General features: G+C 41.1%; 1 protein-coding gene across 6 annotated transcripts in view; it reads right to left on the reverse strand.

Annotated features, from left to right (window-relative positions):
* Nucleotides 1-21,485, reverse strand: part of STK39 (serine/threonine kinase 39) — a 324,725-nt gene that overhangs the window by 191,673 nt on the left and 111,567 nt on the right. For all 6 annotated transcript variants that reach the window (XM_045033904.1, XM_023259427.2, XM_045033901.1 and 3 more), the window contains 5 exons: nucleotides 14,048-14,157; nucleotides 13,658-13,759; nucleotides 11,206-11,339; nucleotides 851-899; nucleotides 683-748 (listed from right to left, as the gene is read on the reverse strand). In XM_045033904.1, coding sequence (XP_044889839.1) covers nucleotides 683-748; nucleotides 851-899; nucleotides 11,206-11,339; nucleotides 13,658-13,759; nucleotides 14,048-14,157 — 461 coding nt within the window. The remainder of the gene's footprint in view (nucleotides 1-682; nucleotides 749-850; nucleotides 900-11,205; nucleotides 11,340-13,657; nucleotides 13,760-14,047; nucleotides 14,158-21,485) is intronic.

The raw sequence follows: 21,485 nt of genomic DNA on the forward strand, positions 1-21,485 counted from the left end.
AGGTTAAATATTGTTAGGTTTCATACCATAATGAAATCAGTAATTACAAAAAAAAAATAAAACTCTGGATAAATACATAAATAAATACACTCACACATACACACCATTTTAAAAATCTAAAACCACGAATGGGAACTTTTGCAGGTAATCATTAACATAATTCAGTTAACATCAGGTAAACTACAAGAGGGGCCAGGGTCTTTGACGAGGAAAGAACCAATATTCCAGATACTCAAGATAACCATTAAATTTGTAAATAAAATCGGATTAAAAATAAGATAACCATTGAAAACAGATTTTGATTTTCGTTTCCATCATTTCAAGCTGCTTCAAAATGACTGCCCCCTCTTCTATAAAATCCAAAAGAAAGATATTCAAGGATCTTTCACCTCTCCAATGTTCATACCTCATCACAATCCCCTCCCCTCCGACCTTCTTTAAGCAAAGCTGAAAAATGGAAAGTACGAAATCATTCAAGTTTCACACTGTTTCCACAAACGCATTCACAACAAGCCAGAGAGAGCCAAAAGGCAAAACGCAGCTATATGAGGAATCGCTAATCAGATAGCCTCTAAATAACACATCCTGAGTATGTGACAATGTTTTTCTTATTTGTCTGTGGGCTTCCTATCCCCGGGTGGGGAGGAGCCCATGCTGGGTCACAAAGACTATTGATGCTTACCTTTTTGGCTCTTTGGGCTATGTCTGGTGTTCTTGTAAGCAGCTTTTCAATCAGGTACTCTCTGTTCTGCAAAATAAATATTCCCAACAGTTTAACACCAAATATCACACACAGAAATTCATAGTGATTTCAAAATAGCAGATTTACATGGGGTTTTAAGCATGTTACCTTGGCTTTCTGGAAGAATTTGCATTTTAAAAGTTCTGCTGCTGTGGGCCTGAAAGATCAATAATAAATTAAAGTTGAAACAATGACCACTCAATAAATACACTGCCGTGATGAAACAACTGAATCCCAGAATGTTTCTGGAAAACCAGTTTCAGGAATAGCAAAACCAGAAAACAAATTAATCATAAGCTGGCACCAAATCAAACAGTGCCGATTTTCCAGTTCTTTCCACTCTACTGCAAAACACATAAATTGCTGTAAGTTAAATATTTAGGACACGATCAATTTTCCATCCTTTATCCTTACACTTCAACTAAGTGAATTCAGTGTTTCTTAAAGGTGGCAGACTGACACATCTGTGAGCTAAATTCCTATATTTATTAAGAAGCCGTGCAAGCTGCAATATGATCCTGTCAAAGAAACTATAGTCTACAGTGTCCTAGGATTTCCCAAGAGCAGCAGTTACCATAAGAGGCCCGCAACATGTGGACAAGCTCTCTCTTCCCACCAAGTGCAGTGCACATGCCCTAGTGGCTCTGGGGGGTAAGGTAAATGTGAGGGTGATTCATAAAATGCAAATTCATTTAAAAGCAATACTGGATTGGTCTGGCTCCTCATGGTGTCATTTAACTTGCTTCTCTATCCTGTACTTCCTATAAACTAAAAGTTAAATCTAAAAACTTGACTATAGGGGCGCCTGGGTGGCGCAGTCGGTTAAGCGTCCGACTTCAGCCAGGTCACGATCTCGCGGTCCGTGAGTTCGAGCCCCGTGTCGGGCTCTGGGCTGATGGCTCAGAGCCTGGAGCCTGTTTCCGATTCTGTGTCTCCCTCTCTCTCTGCCCCTCCCCCGTTCATGCTCTATCTCTCTCTGTCCCAAAAATAAATAAAAAACGTTGAAAAAAAAATTTAAAAACTTGACTATATTGCATCAAGCATTTAGGGGAAGAATCCTTCACAGATGACACCATGCACTTCTCCCCACGGCACATCAGAGGTACCTGATGTTAGGTTAACTCACTGGGAGTGATGCTAAGTTTAACCAACGACCCCCGGGCCTGAGACCTCTCCATTGTCAAGGTATGTTTTCACCAGGGCAACTGGCAAGCATTCTGTTGGGTAATACTTCGTTCGGCATTGTAGGAATTTTCTGTTCCCCTAACAATTTCAGCATCTTTGTCTTAAATGATTATTTCCTAACAGGTGGCAGAATGCTGATTTCCTACTTCTATCATTCCTTCTACCTTTATTAAATGGCATTCTTCCATAAAGAATAGCTTTCTTCCAAAATAGTTCCTTCTAAAACACGCAGCCAAGCAGACAGAATCAGATAAATCCAGAGTATGAGACAATCAGCCAACCAGCCTGATCTCTTCAAAAAGTCAGTGTCATAAGTGGAAAAGGAGAGAAGGGAGGGGACTGTTCCACATTAAAAGGGACTTAAAGAAACAAAACCAAATGCCACAGGAGACGCTTGCCTAAATCCTGTGTTTGAAGGGGAAGGGACAGAAACAACAAAAGACATTTGGAAATAATTAGAGACTATGTGAATAGGCTAGATCATTAAGATGATTTTAGGGAATTACTGGTCATTTTCTTGGGTGTGGAAAAGTATTGTGGCTATGAGGGAACACATTTTTATTTGCAGGGAATGCAAGCTGAACTATTAAAGTCTGTTACTCACTTTCAAACTGTTCAGCAAATAAAATGTAGATAAATACACACATCAGATACAGAAAATATTCGTGACTACTGCTTCCAGGTGGTGTTATAGAAGCAAACACTGTACTATTTTTTTTCACCTTTGTGTATTTAAAATTTTTCATAAAAAAAAAAAAAACTGGGGAGGTGAGAGGGAAGCGTTACTGAATATTATGAGGTATTCATTCAGGCCGTGATTACCGAAGGTACAAATAGTACTGTGTTGAGAAGGGTGCAAGTTTAAAAGGAATCCTCTTGGGGCGCCTGGGTGGCTTGGTCGGTTAAGTGTCCGACTTCGGCTCAGGTCATGATCTCACGGTCCGTGAGTTCAAGCCCTGCATCGGGCTCTGTGCTGACAGCTCAGAGCCTGGAGCCTGTTTCAGGTTCTGTGTCTCCCTCTCTCTGACCCTCCCCCGTTCATGCTCTGTCTCTCTCTGTCTCAAAAATAAATAAACGTTCTGGAGCGCCTGGGTGGCGCAGTCGGTTAAGCGTCCAACTTCAGCCAGGTCACGATCTCGCGGTCCGTGAGTTCGAGCCCCACGTCAGGCTCTGGGCTGATGGCTCAGAGCCTGGAGCCTGTTTCCGATTCTGTGTCTCCCTCTCTCTCTGCCCCTCCCCCGTTCATGCTCTGTCTCTGTCCCAAAAATAAATAAACGTTGAAAAAAAAAATTAAAAAAAAATAAATAAACGTTCTAAATAAAATAAAATAAAATAAAATAAAATAAAATAAAATAAAATAAAAAGGAGTCCTCATAGGGCGCCTGGGTGGCTCAGTCAGTTAAGCATCCTACTTCTGCTCAGGTCATTGATCTCACAGCTGTGAGTTTGAGCCCCACATCGGGCTCTGTGATGACAGCTCAGAGCCTGGAACCTGCTTCAGATTCTGCGTCTCCCTCTCTCTCTGCCCCTCCCTTGCTCACGTTCTGTCTCTCAAAAATAAACAAACATCAAAAAAAATTTTTTTTAAGGAGTCCTCATACTTGAAAAGATCGGAAACCACTGCTTGGGAACCAGGAAGCTCCATTAAAACGTTTCCAGAGACTGAACCAAAGGATACGTAAGACTTAGGCAACATTTTTAAGTACATCGCTCTAGAAACTACGTAAGTCTACAGGGGCCATAAACTACATTTCTTTGCAGAGCAATTTTCTATTCAAATTGTTATTGCTCTTTCCCTCAGCCTCAAGTGGAACACTGGTTAGAAGTGCCTGACAAAGAACTCCGAATCACCACATCCACTGCAATACACAGCTGTTAATTGGTAATTGCTTTGAGTAAATAAAGGTCTAAACAACAGGTGGGCCATGATTGACGGTCTGTGTGCCACATCCCCTCAGCGAGCTTATCCAGATTCATGAGTCTGTACCTTGTTAAACAGGCAGCAGAACTAAAAATGATACTGCTATTTTACGTGATTTAACCGGGGCTGTTATTTTAACGTGCGCTCTTACTGATCATCGGCAAGGTGTCTGGCCTCCAGCTACTCCAATTCATCTTTCAACCTCCCTGTAAATATTTATTAAGCACCTACTACTTGTCAGGCATCGCGCTAGGTGCTAGGCATGCCACAGTGAATACGACAGACGCAAATACTACCTTCAGCAACTTAACAATCGAGCAGATAAGAATCAGCGAGTGCGGGGAGGCTGTAAGAGGGACGTCAGAGCGTGGAAGCACTACAGCGGAGCTGTGGCGGGAGGGGAGGGCTGCACAGAAAACCTAAGGACGACCGTTACACACCGCGCGGAGACTTGGTGTTGTGTTTGGCACCTCGTAACATGAAATAAAATCTTAAAAACCAAGGGGCGTACAAAATAAGTTAGACTGAGCTTTTTTAAGAAACCCAAGGAAAGCAAGATGATCAAGAGACTCCAGGTCACCGATTTGGTCGAAAACTCTCATCGCCTTTGGTCAATTCAGTTACAACAGCCCCCCAGCCAGTCTCTCCGCTACTTCTCTCTTCTTCGTTCTGGCCCAGCACCCACCCTGCTCCAGAGGTGGCTTCTGTAAAAACCCAATTCTTATCCATCCTCACGGACTTCAGTGGGCTGAGAGGTGCTGGCTCCCTCCATCTTCATTTCCCACCGCACCCCACATGAACTCTGTCCTCCGGCTACACGGATGTTCCCACCCTGCTCCCACTCTGCTCTTTCATGACAAAGCACACGCTGCTTTTCTTGCTCCAAAATTTTTTGTAACCAACTGGCACAGCCTTGCTCATCAGTCAAGAACCAGTTTAAATGTCACCATCTTCAGAGATACTTTTATCAGCTCCTACAAGTACATATCCATTGCTCCCTACTCAGTGCTCACACACCAATCTACCCACACACTCCTATTCTGTAATTACCTGTTCCTAGGTCTTCCCGCCTCCACCCCACGAGGTTATAAGCCCTTTCAGACAAAGGACCACATGGTATTCATTTTTTATATCCCCAATGCCCAGCACAGACCAGAAAACTGCCATAGCTCAATTCTGTAACATAATCAAATACAAGGTAGAAGTAACGCTACTAGACAGTCAGAGAGAGAAACAACTTCTAAAGCCAAATTTAGTCAACACTGAATTCTAAGCATCTGTTCAATAGAGTAGGGAACAGGAGAATGATGTAATGAAAACAAGACTCATGCTAACAAACAACGAAACAAACAAAAACAGAAAGGGGTAAGTCCATGCACAGCGGAAGTCCAAAAGTGGAGAGCCACATGCCCCCCCCTTGCTCCTCTGCACCTTGCCTCCTCCTTCCACAAACTAAGGGTGAGGTGTAGGACCAATGTAGAGAGAAGGCTAGGAAATGCCAGACATGCCTGGAGATACACGCCTGGGAAAATACCTTCCCTTCCCCAGCAAGGTCATTTCTATGGTGACCAAAACTGTAAAGGGGAAAAGCGTGCCACAAAGAAAACTTCTTTCTCTGCACTCTCCATTCTTAGCCTTCATCAATAAATACACTCAATCACATAAGAAATGAGAAATGGTTTAAAGGAGCCACGTTCTTCTTTGTACAGGCTTAGGATTTATGTTAATAGGTCATATGGGTCATACAAAATAATAGGTCTACTCCATACAGAGAAGAACTAAATTGCAGGTTCTTTATGTGCTCAAAATAACTCAAGTGTCTATAGTTTGGGGGTTAGAATCATACAAGTGCCAAGCTATCTCCATAAGAAAGTATGGGAAAACAGAACTGGAAAGAACGAGAAAATGAGGGAGGAAGAAAGTGATAGAAGGTACAAGAGAAGGTAAGGTGCATGCTGCCCATCTGACTTTAGGTTTTTTGTGTTTTGTTTGCTTTTGTGTTTGTTTTAGTTTTATGCTATAGCAACCACCAGTACAGGATTAATATGGAACCATCAGTGCTGCCTGCCTCTTAGCTGAGTACCACATAAGAAAAAGAATTCTGCAAGCATGTTATATCTGACATGGCTGCTAACAATTTTCAAATAATACAACATAATATAAATACAGATACTGTTTTATGAGGAAAGCTAAAATGTTATACCAGCAACCCAAATAATGGTACAGGCTGTGAATGATTTAATTTTAAATCCTTAAAAACAATGCAGTAGTCTGCAAGTACCAACATTCTCAGGAGAAAATATCTTAAAGGATTCAGTTAATACATATGGATGAACCAAAGTCCACTGAGACTTAAAATAATTTTCAAAGGATTCAGGATGAACATGATATAGTTTAAGTAGTTCTAACAATGTGCATTATAATTGCTAACATCTCATTGACCTCAGGCACTGTATCTCTCAGTCTCCCCTCCCCACAAAAGAAATATTCAAGTTTTATTCACTTCTAATGAAATTATCTATGTGACATCCACCCTCTTGTTGCTCAAAGAAAATACTGGTTCTTTTTATAGTTGCCATCCATATGAAGTATGTAATCTACAAGATTAAGGCTCATTTTTTAAGAAATAGCAAAATGTTGTGCTATGCAAATATAAGCACCTCTTAGTCTATGCCAATGCAGAGCACAGACTTGGATGAGGCAAATAGCTCCAACACCCCAGCTCTCTTTTATTAGGAAAGTTCCATGAGCTCTCAAGGTTGGCTGAAAATGCAGCTCATTCTCAGCTAGCCTGAGGGCTCCTACATGGGACTGAATCTGTCCTGGTCACTGTTCCCCTGTGATAGGTTTCTGTCTGTTGCCAAAAAGGTACTCAGCATGGGGCGCCTGGGTGGTTCAGTAGGATAAGTATACAACTCTAGTTTTCAGCCCTGGTCATGATCTCACAGTTCATGCGTTTTGAGCCCCACATCAAGGTCTGAGCTGACAGTGAGGAACCTGCTTGGGATTCCCTGTCTTCCTCTCTCCCTCTCTGCCCCTACCCCACCCATGCACGTGTGCATGTGCGTTCTCTCTCTCTCCCCCCACTCCCATTCTCCCTCTCAAAATAAATAAAAACTTTAAAAAAAAAAAAAGGAACTCAACAAGACCAGGGTTTTGGTACCTATCAACTGCTTTTAAATTATAAGTAGATGACTATATGCAGAATCAATAAAAATTATCAAAAATCTTGCATTTACTCCTCAACCCACTTGAATCCGGTTTGTTTCTAAAACACTCGTCAGTGAGTCCAAATCATTCCCAAATTGCAAGCTCCCAGTTGTCTCCAGTTGCTCAAGAAATATCAAATATGTACTACAGACCCAACACTGTGGACACAAAGACATAAAGATGAATGACACTTCTAAAAAACTTACAAACCTATGAGGAAATTGGATGTGTAAGTCAATAAATTTACATAATGTGGTAAGTATACAAGAGACATATCTCTAACATACTGCAGGAAAACTAAGAGTTGTAATAATTCCACTCAGTTTGGAAGAAAACAGCAAATGGTGAAGAGCAATCCCAATTTCCTGAATACTTAGGAACCCCTAGGTACTGTGTTATCCCCTTTAAGTGAATTGTCATATTCCATGCCCATGACAATCTTATGAAGTAGATGTTATTAGGCTCATTTTACAGAAAAGGGAATTGAGTCATGTAGATGACGATAAAGCAGAGCTAGGAATCTCACCCAGATTTACCTAACTCTAAGAAGATGAGGACTTTCAAGTAAGTGTTAAAAGAGGTTCAAGGAATATAGAGGAAGAGGAAGAGCCTTTGGATAACATAAGCAAAGGCAGAGAAGACAGGAAATAGTCATGGTTTCTTTCAGGTTTGTGTAGCAATTAAATGTTTACTTATTTAGTAATGAATACATATTTTAAAGCTGCACCCTATATAGTAAGTAATTCAACAATATTGTTTATTCCCATTCTCATATTTCATCAATCTTTTTTTTCCTCAAAACTTCCCACATCCATGTCATTTCATTTAAAAAAGAGACAGAGAGAGAGAGAGAGAGCAAGAGAGTCACCTGAGAAGCTGCTATTAAGAAATGGGCAGAGGGCCTGAACAGACATTTTTCCAACTAAGACATACAGATGGCCAACAGACATATGAAAAGATGTTCAACATCACCCATCACTAGGGAAGCACAAATCAAAACCACAATGAAAGAAGAGCCTGGAAGGTTCAGTCAGTAGAGCATGCGACTCTTGATCCCGGGGTTGCGAGTTTGAGTCCCATGTTGGGGGAGAGTCTACTTAAAAAAATTAATTAAATTATGGGGTGCCGGCGTGGCTCAGTCGGTTGAGCATCTGGCTTCGGCTCAGGTCACGATCTCACAGTTTGTGAGTTTGAGCCCCGTGTCGGGCTCTGTGCTGACTGCTCAGAGCCTGAAGCCTGTTTCAGATTCTGTGTCTCCCTCCTCTCTGCTCCTCCCGTGCTCGTGCTCTGCCTCTGTCTCTGTCTCTCTCAAAAATAATTAAACATTAAAAAAAATTTTTTTAATTAATTTAATTAAATTTTTAAAAAGCCACAGTGAAATATCACCTTACACCAGTCCGAATGACTAGTCAAAAGGTAAAAAAAAAAAAAAAAAAAAAAAGTGTTGGCAAGGATGTGGAGAAAAAGGAACCCTCACACACTATTAGTGAGAACACTATTAGTGCAGCCACAGTGGAAAACAGAATGGAGGTTCCTGAAAAACTTAAAAATAGAACTACCATATGATCAAGTAACTCCACTGCTGGGTACTTACCCAAAGAAAACACTAATTCAAAAAGATATACGTACCCCTATGTTTATTGCAGCATTATTTACAATAGCCAAGATACAGAAGCAACCCATGTGTCCACTGATAGGTAAATGGATAAAGAAGATGTGGTATATGAATACAATAGAATGTTACTCGACCATAAAAAAGAATGAGATTTTGCCATTTGCAACAATATGGATGGATGTAGAAGGTATAATGCTGAGTGAAATAAGTCAGTCAAAGAATGACATGTAATCATATGATTTCACTCGTATGTGGAATTTAAGAAACAAAACAAGAAAACCAAATAAAACAGACTCTTAAATACAGAGAACAAACTGCTGGTTGTCATAGGGGAGGTGGGTGTAGGAATGGGTGAAATAGGTGAAGGGGTCTAAGTATATTTATCGTGATGAGCACCGAGTAATGTACAGAGTTGTTGAATCACTGTATGGTACACCGGAAATTAATATAATGTTAGTTATGTATGTTAATTATGCTTCAATTAACAACAACAAAAAAAGAGTCCCCTAAAAACTTGGTGCACCACTGACACTCTGTTACGGAGGACAACTGCACAATAGTGAGATTAGATTATGTTATTATGTAAACATCTAAAAGAAATCCTTAAACTATTAATACTTTGTAAATCAGTAAGTTCCTAACAGAGCACTCTGAGGGAAAGACTTTGTAAGAATTCAAATATATGATGCAAGGCTCTAATTGAGTTTTTTTTTTTTTTTTTTTTTTAGTGGGGTGGTGGGAACCTATTATTTGAGTTCATATAGTTAACACCTGGGAAGACTTTCAAGATAATTAAGAAATAAAGACAGTTCATTAAATATAGTGTATAATAATCTAATTTATCCTAAGTTACAAACCTCCTAAAGAAATCTATTGTATCATTAAGTATACCCGTGATTCTACCCTACAGTATTTTTTCCAAAAGGGCTGAAGTTGGGTGACATTACACATCATCACCACTAGGTGGGATCTCAACTAGTGTGAGAATCACAAAGACCAACCACAGTAATGCAGTACTAACTGGGAAGACAAATACTTCTCTCACTGGGCTTTGGAGGATCAAATTGTTTCCCTGGTGATGCCAAAAATTTATGTTTGGAGAGGACACCAAAAAGAAAGGGAAGACAAACAAGTGTTGCAGAACAAAATTAGAATCTAAGAGCATTCTCACCCAATAGGAGAGTGAAGAAGTAAGCTCAATGAAAAGTAGTATAACTAGGGAGGAAAAACAAGCCCTACAAATCAAATACAAAGGGCAACTAAGATGTTGAAGCAAAAATAGCCTATTGGCCTACTGGTGTGACAAAACAACTATCCCTTTTACAATAAATAATTTAAAGATGCTTAATAGCAAACAGTCTTCAGATCTCCCATCATGAGGATGAATGGTGACTGAAAAAAGATTCAAGGCAAATTCAGTAAAATGTAAAGGAATGAAGAGAGTAGCTATGAAGAACGGGTAAAATAATGGAAATTATGTTTAATCTAGAGAAGGGTTTCTGACTCAAACAATAGAGTACTGTGCAAAGATAAAAAAAAAAAACAAAAAACAAAAACACACAACTGAAGTTTCATAAAGTATTTAGGAATACAGGAATCCCTCCGTCCAAAAGCAAGGTCCTTCCCTGAAACAGAAAGCTTCTGGAGAGAAGCCAGCATTTACGTTTTCAAATCTAAGTATCAAATTGAGGCCCTGGGTGGAGAAGGTGGCCGGTAAATCCTCAGAGGCCTCTCCGGGTCTGTCGTCCAGGCTGACTGTATGCCAGGAGGGTACCACATACAACCAAGCTCTACAAAGGGACTCCACCCAGGCAAGGCCTGTGGGGCTCACGTCACTTTCTTCTTTAAGAGATAAAAGATGCTGAACTATATTATGACTTGCCAGGATATTTCAAAGTCACAGAAATTAGGAAGGAAGAAACAAACTCAGAAAACAGACATGCTACGGAGCAAGGCAACAACCGAAGAATAAAGAGGAAACACTAACTTGATTTCAAACCTTTTGCTTCTGTTTATATGATTAATGTTTCTAATGCAAAAATCTTAATCTTCTTTACTGATAATCTTTTAAACAGCACAACTTGTTCTGCAACTAAAAGGAAGCTCATGCAAAATTCAATAGCTCTGCCTGGTTTAGACTGGAGCTAGCAGGATATTCAAATCCTGAGAGGTCAGCTCAACCTACACAGTGCAGAATATTAGCTCAGCTTCTGAGTGCACCACTGCCAATTTCTTTTGATTTCTGTTTTATTTCATTTCCTTTGATGACGGAGCCCACACCTAACAAACACAGTGAATCTTATTAACACTAAAAATGTTCCTCCGCCTCTCCTTCATCCTCACTCACTTCTCTCCCTCTTGGACCTGCCCTGTCTTCCACTAACAGGTTGGAAACCAGGGGCCAGAGCAGGATTTCCCTTGAACTAGCAGTACCTTTCAGGTGTCCTCACACAGCCTTTTCCCATGCACAAACAACGCTTTGTGGTGATTCAAACCAGGTCATTATTAACTCATCCACTAAGTGTGACATACCTTTTAGAAGGATCTTTCTGAAGACACAGGGAAAGTAATTTCCTAAAGGACTTGCCGTACTTTTTCATCATTTCCTTATCTTCTACTCCTGTTTCTAAAGTGGGTGGATCATTCTGCAAAGTCAACATTAACACCTGCAGCAGAAACAAACACCAAGACAGAATCTCAGTACAGCAATGGCTACAGTCGAGTCTTTAATCTCTCACAAAGACCATCCTTGATTTAGGTACAAACATGCTTTTCCCATGATTTTAACCTTCCAGAAAGTGTGTGCTAAAAGTATTCATTTCCCTTTGCAAATCTGCTCAATGTGCCCTTTCACCTTTCTGTTATTCCATTGACAGAACTTACAAAATCTGTTCTGTGTGTTAAGAATGATCTCCCAAAGCGGCCAGGACAGAACTTCTGGGAACTGGCTCTCACACAGCCTGGAGGAGCACGTAGCTCCAGCACAGGGTTAGCGAGGGCCGGGGCTCTGGCTGGGAACGTGTGTGGGGGCGGGGGCCAGAGCAGCAGTTCATGTGCACAGGTCATTCATGAGTAAGGAACTGCCCCTACTCAAGGCTTCTATTAACACACTGCCAACCCTAAAAATAAATCCACACCATCCCAGAAGGTAACACATGATTTCCTTTTCTCTTTTCTTACTGAGAAAACCTACAGAATATTGCTTAAAGGCTTGGCCAAATTGAGACAGTAAGACACTGAAAGACAGCCAGAATACGAGTTACTAAAAACCATAACCAGAGAGCAAAAGGCCACGCTGCTTTTGGAGGGGGACAAAACCAAATCAAAATACAGCTTCAAATAAAAAACGTAAAAATTCCATTCGTTCACACTAACATCAAAATTACTTGCTTTAAAAAAGAATACAATTTGTAGTAAACTATTGACCTATAAAAGGAATAAACCTCATTAATGCATAAATTAGCCTTAATTTATGCAAATGTTATACATGCCAAGACTCCTCTCAAACACTTTCAGATGTGTGAATACATGAAGGATTACAGTGACAGTTTATTGTTTGTGGAGGAAAACAGCAAACAGAAGAAAGTGGGAGAGTTCCAAAGTCCTAGCAGAGTCCCGCAGGACAGGATAGCAGGCTGGGATCAGCAATATGATTTTGGAGCTGGGTGGGAAACATGAAGGAGTGGGGGAAGAAAGAAAAAAAGAAATACGAAAAAATAATACAGAAAAACCGGATGGAAGAGCTGCTTTAGCACTCTTTCTCTGAAAGTTCATTTCAATTGTTTCCGTCTCAACTTTACATTTTCTGCTAACAAAAGCAAGTATGTATGCACACACACACCCTAATCTTAAGTATGTTAAAAATACGTATATAGACTGGGGCGCCTGGGTGGCTCAGTCGGTTAAGCGTCCAACTTCGGCTCAGGTCAGGATCTCATGGTTCACAAGTTCCAGCCTCGCATCTGGCTCTGTGCCGACAGCTCAGCCTGGAGCCTGCTTCGAATTCTGTGTCCCCCTCTCTCTCTGCCCCTACCCCGCTCATGCTTGGTCTCTCTCTCTCTCTCCCTCTCAAAAATAAATAAAAACATTAAAATTGTTTTTTTTTAAATATGTATATAGAGAAAAGAGTAATGTAACTACACTAAAACCTTAACAGGGATTGTCTGTGGCTAATGAGATTATGAATGATTATTCTCTTTATTCTTGTTTGGACTGCCAAATTTTTTCCAGTAAGAATGTATTAACTTTTTAATCAGTAAAATTATTTAACCTTTTTTTATCCTCATTTTTTTTAAACCTCAATTTTTCCAGTATTTGCCTAGGAAAAAATTGAAACAAATACAGATGGTACTCTTTGTAAAATACTTTAATAATTTCCACTCAACTATTTCAGCCCCCAAATAAAATCTAATCGGGTAAATCAGCCCTGATTTACCATCTCAGAACTGAGTGAAATAATGATGTAGGCCAGTTAAAAGAATAACAAAAGTCTGAAAACAGTATCCAGATGTAGGTTATTGTCTAATAACACTGGGCTCACTTATGTCAGATGAATCACCAACATGACAGTATGAGCACATGGGTGAAATGTTACAGATCATTCCAAAAAAATTGGGGAAATCTATCCACAAAGATGGTATCACTATAATCTATTTTTGGATTTTCCTTGGGGGTCTAGGGTATTCTGCTATTAGAGGAGTAATGACCAGCATGTGTCACAGTTCTCATCCTCCACCCACCAATCTGATCACACTCTTCAGACAGCTCTGTGCTAAGAACGTAAAAGCAAGCTTCAAAGCTGGGAATTGTACCACTTTTGTCCTATTTTGTCCACTGAGAACATCAGACAACATTTAACTTGGCTGCATTCCTCCATTAATTCTCCTCAGGTCTAAGAGAAAAATGATTATGTTTAAAAGAATTACAGAACCTGTTCCATTAAATCCTATTTCAAGCCCAACATATTATTTCCAATAGTAATTACTTTCATAGGAGGGTACTTGTGATAAGGCGCTGCTCCTGTAGCCAATTCAATGGCAGTTATTCCAAAACTCCACATGTCAGCCTTGAAGTCATAGCCTCTCACCTAAGAACCAGGAAAAAACACAATTATACAACTGGAAGGTCACACATCATGAGGTCCACAGTATGTCAGGAGTCTACAGCATATATGCACAACTTCGAAAATATCACTTTGCTAAGGCCCAGCAATCGGGAATTAAATCTGAGTTACATGATGCATTCTAGTAACATCATTGATTTAAATGAAATTTTAGTGTATTTAATGATACAAAACATCACTTTTATATATATATATATATATATATATATATATATATTTTTTTTTTTTTTTTTTTTTTTTTTTTTTTTTTACCTGTTCCATGACTTCAGGGGCCATCCAACACGGAGTGCCAACAAATGTTTTTCTTACTTTATTCCGGGTAACATCACCCCCTGTTGCTAAGAATGCACTTACCCCAAAATCTGTAAGAAAAAAAAAATCACCCTTATTTTATGTAAGACATTATTGCTTACAAATTCTGGTTTTATAAACATCTCTTTTCCTGGTGAGCTTTCCAGTGATGATGACTTAATTGTTCCAAACACCATGAGCTCTCTCAGGGACCACCAACGCATCCTGCCATCCTACAGTTTAAACAACATCATCATGGGTCAGCAAGCCCACCAGTCCACAAGCTTAGCATACCAAATTGTATTTTCTATCAAAAAGGTATCAAAAGTCATAACTAATCATAAAGGATTACAGCAATAAAAATAATAACACATTCTTAATGGCCTAAATACAAAGGATCTCAGTTTTTAGCTGAAATCATGTATAAGAATAGCACTGGAAGCAGTAAAAATAGTATGTAAGGTAGTTTCCCTTTTTTTATTTTAATGTTTATTTATTTTTGAGAGAGAGAAACAGTGTGAGCAGGGGAAGGTACAGAGAGAGGGAGACACAGAATCTGAAGCAGGCTCCAGGCTCTGAGCTGTGAGCACAGAGCCCGATGCAGGGCTTGAACTCAGGAACCATGAGATCGTGACCTGAGCTGAAGTCAGACACTTAACTGACTGAGCCATGCAGGCGCCCCTGTGATGTAGTTTCTTCTTTTGTCTTTCTTTTACAATGATTACTTTCTAGCCTCTAATTCCACATCATCAATGTCTGGGGAGTGGCTTTTTTTTTTTTTTCTTAAGGTGGCTTGGGGGATGGGTGAAATAAGATTACGAGTTCACTTGTGGTGATGAGCAGAGTAGCGTCTAGAACTGCTGAATCACTAAGTTGTCCACCTGAAACTAACGTAACACTGTATGTTAATTATAGCTCAATTAAAAATTAAAATAAAGGATAAATAACATCATCTCCCACATTCTCATGACCTTGCTTAAAAGTGCTAACACCTTAGGCAAAATCGTAACGGCAAATCCACAAACCCAGGTACATAAAGCCAACATGCCCAGGTTTGTACATATGTAGCAATCAACACAAAGGAAAAGCTCGGTCAGCAAAGATTGTTTTTTTCTTTTTTCCTACGTTTGGTTTCTGGATAATTTTCATAGGTATAGATACAATGGTTTGTAGAATGAAAAAACACTTTTCTTAACATCCATTACATACTAAAAATTCTTTTTGTGAGCAGATAAATTAGGCATACTGTATGGAAATACACACATGCATTTATGCAAAAAACGTTTGTATGTGACAAAAGAGAAAGGAATACCTGGTGATTATTAATGCATGCATTTCTGCTTAGATTTTTATTAAAAGTTAAAACTAGTTAATAAGTTCAAGTACCAACTACTCAGGGCTAGTACAGACCTACCAGGTAGAGCCAACTAAAGAACAGCTCAATAGTAAGCTGGTAAACAGTAATTTAAAAAGGCGATCAACACCTCAAAATGCCACAGCAGACTGTGTAGTTTGAGCCCCTGCCAATTCCTCTCGTTTAATTCTCCTTTGCTGATCCCCTTTCATGACTACCAGGATGACAGCCATTTACCCAAGAGCAAAGTCCAGCACAAACCAAGGTGAAAATGTATTAGCATTTGCTTTAGGTCTTCAATATGAAGTTAGGGCAATAACACTATAACCAGTTCCCTGAGTTGAAATCTGTTGACTGTTTTACTTTACTTACATTTAAATTTACTCAACTCCCTAAAGGATTTCAACTACAAGTAAAAGGAATAAAAATTGACAAATGTGAGTCTTTGTTCCCACTGCTACGCTCATGTTAATACTGAGCAGAAGTGTATTTTGAAAAGGTTAGATAATTTAATTTGCACATATGTGCCAAACTAAAACTATTTGAATTCTTATATTTTGGTCAGAAAAATGAAGCCTTGTGAAAAGAAATCTCTAGAACCAGTAAGCCAGTCTCCTGTAGGTGGGAGGAAATACAATTCATGTTCTTACAGAAAAGCTAGTGAATAAAACCATTTGTAAACATCTACTATATTCAGCTAGAGGAAAAGATAGTATGATGAGCTTTGAAAAATATTAATTTCAAGTTAATTTATACTTCTGCAAAGTTCAACAATGAATCCAACATCCATTTCTTTTTAGTTTTTTTAATGTTTAGTTTTGAGAGAGAGAGAGCAAGAGCACATGCACATGAGCAGGGGAGGGGCAGTGAGAGAGAGGGAGACACAGAATCTGAAGCGGGCTCCAGGCCCTGAGCTGTCAGCACAGAGCCCAACGTGGGGCTTAAACTCATGAGCCGTGAGATCATGAGCTGAGCCAAAGTCAGATACTTAAACTCCTAAGCCACCCAGGTGTCTCTCCAACATTCCACTTCTATTAAAATAATTCTGTGGGGTGCCTGGATGGCTCAGTCGGTTAAGTGTCTGACTTTGGCTCAGGTCATGATCTCACAGTTCGTGAATTCGAGACCACCATCAGCTCTCTGCTGTCAGCACAGAGCCCACTTCGGATCCTCTGACCCCGTCTCTCTCTCTGCCCCTCCCCACTTGCACTCTCTCAAAAATAAATAAATATTTTTTAAAAATTAAAATCAAAATAAAATAATTTTGTGGGGCACCTGGGTGGTGGCTAATTCAGTTAAGCATCCAACTTTGGCTCAGGTCATGATCTCACGGTTCACGAGTTCAAGACCTGTATCAAGCTCTATGCTGACAGCTCAGAGTTGGCTTCAGATCCTCTGTCCCCTCTCTCTGCCCCTCCCGGCTCAGCTCACATGCTCTGTCTCAAAAATAAATAAACATTTAAAAAAATAATAAATTTGTAACAATGTAATACTAAGTACATATCATCTGTACTCTAAGGAAAAATATATTTTTAATGCAGTTGCAGCAACCCTACACCCCAATCTCTCCTAGAAGATATAATCCATATAAAAATCCATAGTTAACATTAATTTTTTTTAATTCCTTAAAAATTCCATATGATTACATTAGACCTTTTTAAAGCTACAAAAACAGCTGAAAAAGATGCATAGGAGCAATTTATTACTGACAATACCCCTTCAATGTATCCTTCATGATTCACGTATTTATTCATAGGCTCCACTTAGAACACTCACTTTAAAGTCATAAACAGATGGTTAAATGTCTTTAATGCTCAGAACAAAAAATTCCAGAAGGAGAATACGCCAATCCTAACATCTACTCACCCTTACGACTACAGAATAAATACACGATGTGCTCCAATGTATTGCCAATGTATATACAGAAAGATTTATATGTACTGAGAAACAACATTGTGACCAGAGTACATAGTGTGCCTGTGTAAAAAGGAAAGCCGGTATATTCCGACCAGACAGTGTACCTAGGACAGGGAGAACGAGGTGGTGAACCACTGCACTAAAAAGAGCCCTTGTTTTAGGAGAAGTCCGTCTATACAGCCAAGAAGAGTGCAACCAGACAGACGTGGGTCAGAAACCATAAACATCACTCCAGCGACACGGGATCACAGGCTACACATAGAGCTAGCCCGCCCATCTTCCTGCATCCAGAAATAACTGCATCCCAAACCAGAAAGGATGCTGTCATCCCAGGCACTAAAGGCTCCCTCACATCTCCTGAATCCACCCACCCCGCTCCTTCCACACTGCTGCTGGGGCGGCCTGCTGAACCCCCACCATCGTCCTGCTTCCCAGGAGACTGGCACACAGGCCTTTCTCTCCCTAACTTCTCCCTTGAAAGGCCCTCTGCTCCCTAGGAAAAAGTCAGAATCCCTGAGCACAGCATGCACATCAGACTTCCCTTTTCCTCTCCCGCCTCAGCTGCCCCTTCTCCCAAATGCAGCCCTGAGGCTGGGCGCTGCTGAACCACTTACTGTTTATTCCCCGAATCCATCACCAGCCTTGCCCTCCACGACGCTGCCTAAGCGCCCAGGTACACTGTTCCTCCACTAAGTGCAGGGCCACCGGCAGGGGGCGTCCTGCTCATCCTTATTAATAATGGAAGCCTCTTTGGCATCCTGACTCCCTGTGCCTCGAGGCTCTTTCACAGCCCCTCGTGTTGGGGTGTGGTTAGTCTGATGCCCACCCAACACCTTTGCCTGATGTGTGGTGTACGATTAAGTAACTTTGGGAACTGTCTTATTTTGGTATATGTGAATGCTTAGCCCTGCGGCGGCTCCCCCAGGTTTGGGGCATAGCCACCTAATTTGGAGAGCGGGCAGATCCTCCAGGAAACAGCACGGTCCGCACTGGCAGGGGCCAGGTGTCCCGGTAGTTAGGCTGCACGCCATGCTACTCCCCCACCCTGGGAGTTTGGCACACCCTGAATCTGGGCTTCTGGGTCTTTTTCCTTACCTGGCTTCTTGGTTATGCCTGTTTTTATATTATGTTCATATTTATAATCATGAGGGAAACAAAGGCAAGAGAAATGTAGCTAAAATTAAATCTCCTTACAACTTGCAGACACCTGGGACATGCAGAGCGTGACCATCCTCAAGCAACTCAGGGCTACCTTACTTCCTTGATGTTTTTGCTTTATTAAAGACTAAAAATAACCTTATCTTAACAATAGCTAGCCCCTCAAGGTCCTGAAAGCCTGGCTTCCCAATTCCTTAGAGACTTAACGCTATCCCTAACCCCCACTAACTTAAAAGTATATTATCAGTTACTCCTCACAACCCCAGTGCAGCTCTATCTGTCCACAGGTCCTGTCCCTGTGCTTTAATAAAATCACCTTTTAGGGGTGCCTAGGTGGCACAGTTGAGCGTCCGACTTGAGCTCAGGTCATGATCTCGCAGTCCATGAGTTCGAGCCCCGTGTCAGGGTCTGTGCTGACAGCTCAGAGTCTGGAGCCTGCTTCAGATTCTATGTCGCCCTCTCTCTTTGCCCCTCCCCTGCTTGCTCTCTCTCTCTCTCTCTCTCTCAAAAATAAACATTAAAAAAAATTTTTTTTAATAAAATCACCTTTTACACCAAAGACATCTCAAGAATTCTTTCTCGGCCGTTTGCTCAAGAACCCTATCAATAACACGCTCCTGCTTCTCCTCACCATGTATAAATATGCTTTAAAATAATTGTCAGGTAGATCAATAGACGGACTATTCTCTGCCTTCAGACTGGGATGAGGAGATAAGCATTAACATGTGTACAGTGGAAGATATAAAATATAAGAAAGATATATTTCCTGACTTTAAGAATATTACCCCTGAGGAGAGGGAAGGCATGAAACAATTAACAACAACAATGCGCTGCTATCTGTGTAGACACGGAGGAGCCAGGAGTGTTAAGAACCATGGAAGACTCCACATCCATGGGGGCCTTGGACCTGGCCTTCAGGAAGAAGTTAAGACCTGGAGAGGCAAGCCGAAAAGGAAATGGCATTCCAGACAAAGAAGCAGCGTGAGCAAAGCACAAGTGTTGAGCCAAGAGGAAAAAGTGTCTGACAGCTGCAGGGGTCGAACACTCAAATACCTACAGGGGCCAGGCGGGAGTAAAGGAGGGAGGAGGGCCTTGCAAACCAACAGCACAATCCCAATGATTAAAGGGCACTTGATACTCAGTGTCAGCACAGGGGGACCCTAGGAAGTGCTGGGCCCTCCCCAGGAGCCCATTCTCGGTGCCCTCCTACCCCAGCTCTAAAAAGTGGGCTGCTGCTATTCCACTGGAAAACAAAGTCACCTTAGAGGAATAGGGTCTGGTGTGGCCGAAGTCCCAATTTTCCCAGAGCAAGCCAAATATCGAGACCTTTATGCAAAAGCTCTCTTTTCTGTTGCCCGCAACAAATTCATTTAAAAAAAAAAATTAGGCAAAATAAAGCAATTATGCCTCCCCGGCTTAGCCTGCAAAACTAATCTGGTAAGTTGTTACAATGCCTAAAATTTACCTAAAATACTTTCACATACACCATGCAACATTATATTTATGAGACCCAAGTGGTCAACTGACACCCTGACCCAGAATGCCCAGTGCCAGAAGGTTCTGGTAGCATTTGATGAAGGATGCCAGAGGCAGCTGCTACAAGTATTTCAGTTATCTGTATCTAAGTATAGATAAGTACGAGCCAGGTGAATGCCCAAAAGGGGCTATTATTGGAGAATATTAATGCCAGTCACCTGTCGGTAGCCATGATGCATGTGAGAAACAGGCTCTCACTGACCAAAGTAAAGGCAGTCAGCACACAGAGAAGGGCTAAAATTTTAGCTATACTCCCCACTCTTGAGTGAATAAAAAGAATCCAGCCAGGCCCAAGAGTAAGCTAAATCCCTCCCCAGTTCTAGGTCTAGTTTGATTCTAGACTCCCAAGTACAAGTGTGTAAGAAAACTGCATCTGTAATGTTGGCATGTCTGCTTCGAGTGAATTTTCCATTCACCTAGAGAGACAGAGAGCAGGAACTTCCTTGAGTGCGCAGAACAAATCTGTGAGGGCTCTCTAGGGGCTTGTTTGCCAATGAATGGCAAAATTTGGTCTGAAACTCGATTTCCTTAAAACCTGGGAGTGGTGTTGCTGGTGAAAGGCCAAACGTAACCCGCCTCAAACATCTGTAACAGCTACGAATACCTGTAAGGAGGAACCTGAGTTGTGCATGAGACACTGGCTCAGGTTAGTTCAACCCTTGGCGAGAGAATAATGGAATCGGCATCTGATGGTTCAGAGCTTCCTAAAATGTATCCAAAACGGGTGACGACGCATCAGATCCCTTCAGACCTGCAAGCAGCTCATGGGGGGGGGGGGGGGGGTCTGGGGTAGTGGGAGCCACCACAGCTACAGGGAACCCCAGTAGCTCTTTATTCGAATCAGTCTCTTTTCCCATAGTATCTTGGTCTAGAAAAGCAGGGAAGCACAGAGACTGGAGGAGCCCAACCACAGAGTCTCGTCCCAGGTAAGAAAGAGAAGCTGAGCCCCGTCCGCTCAGCACCCTGGACTACTGCTGTGCTCTCTCTAGCCCAAGAGGAAATCCGGGAAAAGCAGTCATTTGGGGATGTTCAGGAGTAAAATCAACAGGGCCTATATCTGAAGAGAGACTCTGGAAATGGAAAGGATTAGACAAATTCTTAGGAAAATAGGAAGATTTAGTGGATATTGGAACTGAAAAAGAAGAAGGAAGTAAAAAGATTAAATGACCTGGCAGAGACCACACAGCAAGTTATCGAGGGTCTGAATAAAATCCACAGCCCTTCACCCTTCACAGAGGAGTCATCCACTTAGCCTTGGTTTCCTATTTGAAAAAGTTCAGTGTAACTTTCTGTACTGAAAAGGAAACGCAAGACAGAATAATGGGGTTAATATTCCACAAATCTCGAGCTTGTCCCTGAGTAAAGATCAAGTTGTGATTACACAACATAGAAAAACTAGTTTGAGGTTCCCCGGTTATTCTGAAATGTCATATT

The sequence above is a fragment of the Felis catus genome, chromosome C1, assembly GCF_018350175.1.
Source record: "Felis catus isolate Fca126 chromosome C1, F.catus_Fca126_mat1.0, whole genome shotgun sequence".
NCBI classification, from domain to species: domain Eukaryota; kingdom Metazoa; phylum Chordata; class Mammalia; order Carnivora; family Felidae; genus Felis; species Felis catus.